The 9,453-nt window shown below is 49.4% G+C and overlaps 1 protein-coding gene across 1 annotated transcript in view; it reads right to left on the reverse strand.

Annotated features, from left to right (window-relative positions):
* The window catches only part of STRIP1 (striatin interacting protein 1), a 39,636-nt gene extending 31,386 nt beyond the window's left edge, over positions 1-8,250 (reverse strand). Inside the window, exon 1 of the mRNA XM_044288082.1 lies at positions 8,108-8,250. Within this exon, the coding sequence (XP_044144017.1) occupies positions 8,108-8,233 (126 nt within the window). The 5' untranslated portion in view covers positions 8,234-8,250. The remainder of the gene's footprint in view (positions 1-8,107) is intronic.
* Positions 8,251-9,453: the final 1,203 nt, after the last annotated feature.

The following is a 9,453-nucleotide window of genomic DNA, read 5'->3' on the forward strand; positions in this document are numbered from 1 at the left end:
CCATGAGCGGTCCAGGACCGTGGCAAGGACCCGCGGGGTGGTCGCCAACCCGAAGGAAGGGCGACAAACTGACAGTGTCGACGCATAATGGCGAAGCGCAGGAATCGATGGTGGGATTCCGCAATCGGGACATGTGATAGGCCTAGGAGCAGCAGGGCGGGCTGACTGGGCCCTCTAGTGCCGGGAAGGCTGGTGCAAAGGAAGGCCTCTTTGCGGGCGACCTGAGACCCCCGGCGGAGGAAGCAGGCGACGGCCTACCAGATGAGAAACGGCAAAAGGCATGCAGAGACGAACTCGTCCAGCTGATCCCCACAAGGCCTGGAAACCCCAAAGGGGAGATTAGCAAGGGAACGCTTGGTGGAGGCGTCAGCGTCCCACACCTTCAATCAGATCTCTTCGCGCTGAGTGACAGAGATGGCCAACCTGCGGGCAAAGAGGGAAACAATGTCCCTAGAAGCTTCGCAAAGAATGTTAGAAGCCTGAGACATCTGGAGAACCAACTCCAGTGTGTTAGTAGCCGCATCTCGTACCGCCAGTTCCTGGTGGTGGTGTTGTAACCACACCGAGAGAGCACTGGCTACCCCTGCTGAGTGAAAGGTAGGTCACAGGGACGCGCTGCCAGCGAAAAAAGGACCTGGAAGAGAGTCTATGCGTCTGTCTACAGCATCCTGGAAAGAGGAACTGACTAAGACAGGAAGGGCCACATAATTGGCTAATCCGGCCACCGGAGGATCCACCTTAGGGGGAGGAGACACCTCTCCTCGCCGTCAGCAGGGAAAGGAAAGTATATTCATGCGCTGGGTGGTCGAGAACCTTATTAAGACCACCCCAGGCCCTGGACATGACCGCGGAAAAATCCCTCATGGACCGGGAACATGGTAGTCTCCGACTGCCTGGACGGAAAAAGGGGGAACTCCTGACCAGTGGAAGGAGGAGAATCCCCTTGGAGAATAAAGGTGTCTCGGACAGTCACCACTAAGTCAGCCACCCTGGTGGAGAGCTTAGGCGAGGGGTCCCGCTCCATGACCTAATCAGAGCCGGAAATTCTCCTTCAGACTTGCGCTCCCTAAGGGAGGGGAGAGTCGCCCGAACGCGCCTCTAGACGAGGGGGGGGGGGGGGGGAGAGCCAGAGCCATCCGAGGAGGGATGCTGCTGCTCACGCTCCCTGTTAGTATTCGGGCGTCTTCTGTGGAAAACCACTTAGAGAGGTGGTTGGCGTCACAGGATTTGAAAATGCCCTATAGTCCAAAAAGGACGTGGCTCGTCCGAGCCGGATAATTCTCCTTCGGAGTACTCTCCCTAGGGAGGGGGAAGAGCAGTCCGCAAGCGCCACCGGCGAGGTGAGGGGGGTGGAGAGACAGAGACATCCGAGGTGGGATGCTGCCGCTCACGCTGCCTCTTCGTAGTCAGTCACCCACTGTGGGGACCACTGAGAGAGATGGAGTCGTTAGCGCCACAGGATTAAAGGACATGGTTGCCTTGGTGACTAAGACCAATTTAGCGGCCGCGCTGGACATGGCAGATGCCCAAGCGGGGACCGCAGGCCCCCAGGGACGTGGAGGAGGGGTGGAGGAGGGGGGTAAGGCAGGGATGCAGGTAATACTTATCTGCTCCTGCAGAACTTCTCCCTCGACTCCAGGACCAGCAGGGATGCACCTCATCAGGCTTCTGACTCCTTGTCCAGGAGTGCAGTGTTCTGGTGGAGGGTGGCAGCAGGAGACCCAGTAGCTGGTGGGATACCGGAGCTGCAGGTCGAGCCCGGATCCACTTGTCTTCTTTGGGGGGCAATGGAGGCAGCCAGGCAGCGTCCAAGGACGGCAGCGGGCATTCCACGGGGGACCAGGAAGGCGCCATGCCGACCTGTGTCCCCATCTAGAATAATATAAACAATTTTTGAAGGCTGAAAGGGGCTTTGAACTCAGAAAGCCTGGACATGGGGCAACAGCAGCAGTACCACTGAGCTACCAGCTTGCCTGGCACAAAACGGAGTAGAGTGATGAGGAGCTGCACGGCCATGAGCAAACAGAGTCTCCGGTGTAAGGAGAGTCAGAGCGGCATGCCGAGGCTCCGCCTCCCCTAACGCGTCATTATGGCGCGAAAAAAGCGTGCGAAAATAAGCGCGCGCACGAAAAATAAGCGCGCGCGCGAAAATATGCGCGCGCGAAAATATGCGCGAAAATAAGCGCACCACGTGGAGGAGCGGCCTGCCGGCGGGCGCTGAGGGAGCGCAGCAGCCAAGGCCCGACGAGAGAAGCGCTGAAGCCCAGTTTAAGGGGAAGAGATGCCAGTACTCCAGTGCCAAAATGAAGAAAGTGCCCCATCAGGATCCTTCTTCAAGCTCACCCAGGCAGCCACAGACAAATAGACACAGAGGGAGGGGGAGGGATTGCAACACTTATCTGCTCAGCATGCTCCCTCGATGTCCAGACCAGCAGGGATGCGCCTCTTCAGACTTCTGACTCCAATCCAGGAGAACAGTGCTCTGGAGGAGGGTAGGCAGCAGGCGTCCCAGCAGCTGGTGGGATGCCGGAGCTAACAGGTCGAGCCCGGATCCACTTATCTTCTTGGGGGGAAATGGAGGCAGCCAGGCAACGTCCCAAAGACGGCGGCGGGCACTCCACGGGGGACCAGGAAGGCGCCATGCCGACCTGTGTCCCCATCTAGAATAAAAATAACAAAAAGGAGTAGAATCAGAGAGTGTCAACCTCCTTCACCAGACACTAAGCAAAGACTGAGTTCCTCCTGGTGGAGTCTGGGGGTATAGCCCGAGGAGGAGGAGCTCTTTCATTTGCATAGTGTCCCTCCTACTAATACCTCTAAGCTATACCCATGGTCTGTGTCCCCCAATGGAAAAAAGCACGAGAAATGCTAATTTTTTTAGATAGGAAATTTGGGTTTTCATGAGCTGTATGCCAAAATCATCAATATTAAAACAATAAAAGGCTTGAACTACTTCAGTTGTGTGTAATGAATCTAAAATATATGAAAGTCTAATGTTTATCAGTACATTACAGAAAATAATGAACTTTATCACAATATGCTAATTTTTTTAGAAGGACCTGTACATGAGGTTACTGTCACACCAGTGATTTTACTGGATCCGGCAGGGTTCAGCAAAAACGCTTCCGTTACTGATAATACAACCGTCTGCATCAGTGCACATGCACTACGGGACAAAACTGAAATGAACACTCCCAAATACATTCCGTTCCGCTTAGTTGCGTTCTCATACCGAAATCTCAAGCATGTGCCCAAATTGCACGAGATTTCACTGTCAATCTCACTGGGAGGGAAAGTGACAACAAGGAGAGGCGGAATCAATGCAGCGCTCCGAGCACTAGGCCAGCCCCTCAGTGTTCAATTGCACATAGCTGAAGATAAGAATTTCTCGGTATCGGTAATACCAATTGCAGAGAAAAGGGTCTCATTTACTTCACCATGATCAACCCCACCAGGCAGTGTCCCTGTATTAATAGGGTTGATCATGGTTGGGTCCAGTTCTGTCTGTTATCTTTAGATGGAGCACAGTCATGTACTGGTGTATAACAGATTTCTAGCAGGAAACATATAGAGAACATGTTAATGTATTTCACTTTATTTCCAGTGCACGTCAATAATGAAAGCGCATGATCAACCCTATTAAACCACGCATATTGCCTGGTAGAGTTGATCACGTTGATGAAAACAATACCATAGTTCTGTTTGTAGCTAGCGGTGTTCCCAAGATATCAGCATTTTTATTATTTTGCTAATTTGCTCTTTTGAGCACCAAGGTGCCGGCCAACCGCTGTTGTAATCCTCATCCCTTATCTGCGCCCCCTCCTTCCCTTTAAATGATGCTGCTGGATGTTTTGTGTATTCTTGCACTTGCGCTGTGGCTCAGCACTCGGCAACCTGCTGCTTCCTAAGCAATGCAGATGCTGACTGTGCACACACAGAGGACACGTCAGTCCACCCAGTAGGTGAGGTCTTGCTTGTGCTGCCCTCTATATCTGTGCACAGCAATGTGGGGTTATTTTCATATATCCACATACTGTAGGCCTTTTGTATAGGGTAAGGACATTTCTGTACTACTAAGTACCTGCCTTATGTACAGTGGATATAAAAAGTCTACAAACCCCTGATAAAACGTCAGGTTTCTGCGATGCAAAAAAATGAGACAAAGATAAATCACTTCAGAACTTTTTCCACCTTTAGGCCGAGTTCACACGGGCGAGTTTTCCGCGCGGGTGCAATGCGGGAGATGAACGCATTGCACCCGCACTGAATTCGGACCCATTCATTTCTATGGGGCTGTGCACATGAGCTGTGATTTTCACGCATCACTTGTGCGTTGCGTGAAAATCGCAGCATGCTCTATATTGTGCGTTTATCACGCAACGCAAGCCCCATAGAAGTGAATGGGGCTGAGTGAAAATCGCAAGCATCAGCAAGCAAGTGCGGATGTGGTGCGATTTTCATGCATGGTTGCTAGGTGACAGTCTATTCACTGTATTATTTTCTTCTTACTTCTTTAATCATGAGCTGCCGGCTAAAGGACCTGTGGTGACGTCAGATCACATGGTCCAATCACATGGTCCATCACCGCGGTGATGGATAATGTGATCTAATGTCACCACAGGTCCTTTAGCCGGCAGCTCATGATTAAAGAAGTAAGAGACCGGCAACTACGCGATCAAGAGGAGGAGGCGAGTTAATTATTTTTAATTTTTTTAACCCTCAATTGACCACCTACTAAGCATTCTGTATTAAAGAATGCTATTATTTTCCCTTATAACCATGTTATAAGGAAAAATAACAACATCTACACAACACCGAACCCAAACCTGAACTTCTGTGAAGAAGTTCGGATCTGGGTACCACAGTCAGTTTTTTATCACGCGTGTGCAAAACTAAACAACGGTAAAAACTGAACAACTGAAAGCAATCTCAGTCAAAACTGACTGCAATTGGGTACCTACTCACGCGGGTTTGCCGCAACGCATCCGGACACGCTCGTGTGAACTTAGCCTTAATGTGACCTATGAACTGTACAACTAAATTAAAAAACAAACTGAAATCTTTTAGGTGGAGGGAAGAAAACAAAAAAATAAAATAATGTGGTTGCATAAGTGTGCACACCCTCTTATAACTGGGGATGTAGCTGTGTTCAGAATTAAGCAATCACATTCAAGATCATGTTAAATAGGAGTCAGCATACACCTGCCATCATTTATAGTGCCTGATTAACACCAAATAAAGTTCAGCTGCTCTAGTTGGTCTTTCCTGAAATTTTCTTAGTCGCATCCCACAGCAAAAGCCATGGTTGCAGAGAGCTTCCAAAGCATCAGAGCGATCTCATTGGTAAAAGGTATCAGTCAGGAGAAGGGTACAAAAGAATTTCCAAGGCATTAGATATACCATGGAACACAGTGAAGACAGTCATCATCAAGTGGAGAAAATATGGCACAACACTGACATTACCAAGAACTGGACGTCCCTCCAGAATTGATGAAAAGACGATAAGAAAACTGGTCTGGGAAGCTACCAAGAGGCCTACAGCAACATTAAAGGAGCTGCAGGAATATCTGGGAAGTACTGGCTGTGTGGTACATGTGACAACAATCTCCCGTATTCTTCATATGTCTGAGTAGGGGTGGGCGATATTGGCGATATAAATTTGTGCCACGATATGGATTTTGTGCATATCGCTGGACCGCGATATGAACGCGGTCTCGGCACGCACCATGTTCTCCTGAGCCGGCACAGTCAGTGGAGAAGGAGGAAGTCCCTCCCCACTGTGCGCGGCTGCCGCTGACCACCAATGAGAACAGAGGAGGAGGGGAGGGACTGTGGCCACTGCGCCACCAATGAATGTGTCGGCCATATGCCAGCCCCTATGACTGCACTCTGCGATCCGCCGCAAGTAACCCCTCAGTTGAGGGGTTAATCGCGAGGATCACAGCGTCCTGTCAGAGGTCGGGTGCCGGGAATGTTTGTCTGCATTGGTGGCAGTGGGCAGTTCCGATCGGAGTCCCAGCAGTGTAATGCTGGGGCTCCAATTGGTTACAATGGCAGCCAGGAGTCGCGCTACTGAAGTCCTGGCTGCCATGGTATGCTAGTGAGCAGCATTATACTCACGTGCGCCGCAGCTCCTGTCCTGGCCACCTCATATCTGCTTTGCAACAGTGGTCTGTAACCATGGAAACGAGCAGTGTATAATGTGATGGAAAAATGAATGAAGCCAGCAAAGGAGGCAATATGGACAATAACAATACATTAGTAAGTGCCTTGTATTAAAGGGCTATTCCAATCTGGGACACTGGGGGACTATCGTTTGGATACCCCCAATCGCTGATAGGTGCAGATCCTACCTCTGGGACCCACCTTAAACTTTGAATGGAGCCTGCAAAGTGCTGGCATGGGTGGCCGCCCCCAATCATTCACTCCTGTGGGAGCACCCAAAATACCTGAAGCAGTGCGCTTTGCTATTTTCAGAAGTCCCACTGAAATGAATGGAAGGCGCATGGTGCAAGCCCAGCGACCGCTCCATTCACATCTATAGGGCTGGTGGAAATACTCCTATAGGAAGGGACCTACTAAAAGGAATGACAGAGTGGAATGCCCATAGAGAATAATGGAAATGTAATATTTGAATTAGAGACAAAACCATTTGACAGATCTAATAAATATTTAGCAGGCTTACTCTCCAAATTCAGTGGGATTATTTAATGTTCAGATTAAGTGAAATTATCACCTTTTTCTGCAGAAAGAGGAGGGTGAATGACATAAAGGAATGCCCATACACTATAATGGGAAGTATACTATGAGCTCATTTGCAGGTAAATCTGTGTTATGTAGTACATTAACATGATAATCCCACTTAATCTCAATTTTAAATAATCCCACTGAACTTGAAGAGTAAACCTGCTACAGATTTATTTGATATGTTGAATGGTTCAGGCACCAAGTCACATTTTAATTACTATTATAGCCTATGGGCATTCCATCACCTTTGCATTCTATAGAAAACGGTTATAATCCAAGGTAATTTTCATTTTACAATATGCTAATCTACCCAGGGAACACTTGCGGTAAAGGTTAATGTCCTACATAACACAGATTTACCTGCAAATGAGCTCATAGTTTACTTTCCATTATAGTCTATGGGCATTCCTTTGTGTCATTCACCCTCGTCATTCTGCAGAAAACAGTGATAATTCCATGTAATCTGAACATTAAATAATCCTACTGAACTTGGAGAGTAAGCCTGCTAAATAATTATTAGATCTGTCAAATGGTTTTGTCTCTAATTCAAATATTACATTTCCATTACTCTCTACGGGCATTCCACTCTGGTCCATTACTCTCTACGGGCATTCCACTCTGGTCCATTACTCTCTACGGGCATTCCACTCTGGTCCATTACTCTCTACGGGCATTCCACTCTGGTCCATTACTCTCTACGGGCATTCCACTCTGGTCCATTACTCTCTACGGGCATTCCACTCTGGTCCATTACTCTCTACGGGCATTCCACTCTGGTCCATTACTCTCTACGGGCATTCCACTCTGGTCCATTACTCTCTACGGGCATTCCACTCTGGTCCATTACTCTCTACGGGCATTCCACTCTGGTCCATTACTCTCTACGGGCATTCCACTCTGGTCCATTACTCTCTACGGGCATTCCACTCTGGTCCATTACTCTCTACGGGCATTCCACTCTGGTCCATTACTCTCTACGGGCATTCCACTCTGGTCCATTACTCTCTACGGGCATTCCACTCTGGTCCATTATTCTCTACGGGCATTCCACTCTGGTCCATTATTCTCTATGGGAATGAATGGAGGGCGGTCACTCGGGTCCCAGAAGTGAGACAACCGCCTATCAGACATTGGGGGCATATTACAGAGATATCCCCCCCAATGTCCAGGATGGGAACACCCCTTTAACTGCTGAAGTGAGGCTCCCTGGCTGGAATCCATACTATACACACACAGTCCCCCGGAAATTTACATATACCTGATTCTAACGCCCATTATCTGCAGGAGCTTTCCTCCTACTTCCTCAGAGCAGTCTACAGCCCTCTTCACACTGCGGCACGGACAGAAAACGCATTCTAACCTCAGAATCCTTGCGCTGATTGCGATTATATTCTCGCCCCTTTCCCGGCTGAGGGCTCCCGGCACCAACACCCCCGACACCGGTTCTCATTTTGTTGTTGACAGTCAGCGACCCGGAGGCCTCCATCTTCAGTAGAACACACCCACGACACGTAGCCCAAACTATCGCGATAACTAATTACGTGACACGCATCTGGTGGAACGCAAGCATTTCCGTACACTTGTACGTACAGCATTCCAGGCGCTAACATCATGACCTCGTGACCATGCCAGGGTGACGTCACCGACGTGCGCTAGTTCAGGACTAGTACACGGTGGACCGGTGGAATTGGTTGGAGGCGTATAAGAAGTGGAAATGTAAAACTTTACTGAAGAAATAGCCCTCTCCTGCATGCAATAGGGTTATGTTCACATGGGACTCTTTTTCACGGGGCACTCAGTGTCCCATTGTTTTCTTTGCAGTTAGTGACGTGTCAGGAAATGAATCGGAAACCCTGTTATATTTACTGCAGTGGATAGTGCCATGTGAACCAGATTTATCATTGGGAGGGTTTTAAAAAGTTGCAAAAAGAAAAAGTTACAAACTCACACCAGTAGAGGGTTAATGTAAAGAAAAATGGAGTAGCAAATCAAGAAAAAAGCGCAAGGATTCCGTGCGGGTGCAATGCGTGAGGTGAACGCATTGCACCCGCACTGAATCTGGACCCATTCATTTCTATGGGGCTGTGCACATGAGGACCATGCTTATCTTAGGCTGCTTTCACACTAGCGTTCGGGTTTCCGTTCGTGAGCTCCGTTTGAAGGAGCTCACGAGCGGACCCGAACGCAGCCGTCCAGCCCTGATGCAGTCTGAATGGAGGCGGATCCGCTCAGACTGCATCAGTCTGGCGGCGTTCAGCCTCCGCTCCGCTCGCCTCCGCACGGACAGGCGGACAGCTGAACGCTGCTTGCAGCGTTCGGGTGTCCGCCTGGCCGTGCGGAGGCGTGCGGATCCGTGCGGATCCGTCCAGACTTACAATGTAAGTCAATGGGGACGGATCCGTTTGAAGATGCCACAATGTGGCTCAATCTTCAAGCGGATCCGTCCCCCATTGACTTTACATTGAAAGTCTGGACGGATCCGTCCCAGGCTATTTTCACACTTAGCTTTTTTTAGCTAATATAATGCAGACGGATCCGTTCTGAACGGAGCCTCCGTCTGCATTATTATGGGCGGATCCGTTCAGAACGGATCCGCCCGAACGCTAGTGTGAAAGTAGCCTTATGCAACTTTTTAATACAACATGCGACTTTTTGGTAAAGACGTGCGACTTTTGTAAAGCCACTTACTGAAGGATAATCTGCTAT

This window comes from Bufo gargarizans, chromosome 3, assembly GCF_014858855.1.
Source record: "Bufo gargarizans isolate SCDJY-AF-19 chromosome 3, ASM1485885v1, whole genome shotgun sequence".
Classification (NCBI taxonomy): domain Eukaryota; kingdom Metazoa; phylum Chordata; class Amphibia; order Anura; family Bufonidae; genus Bufo; species Bufo gargarizans.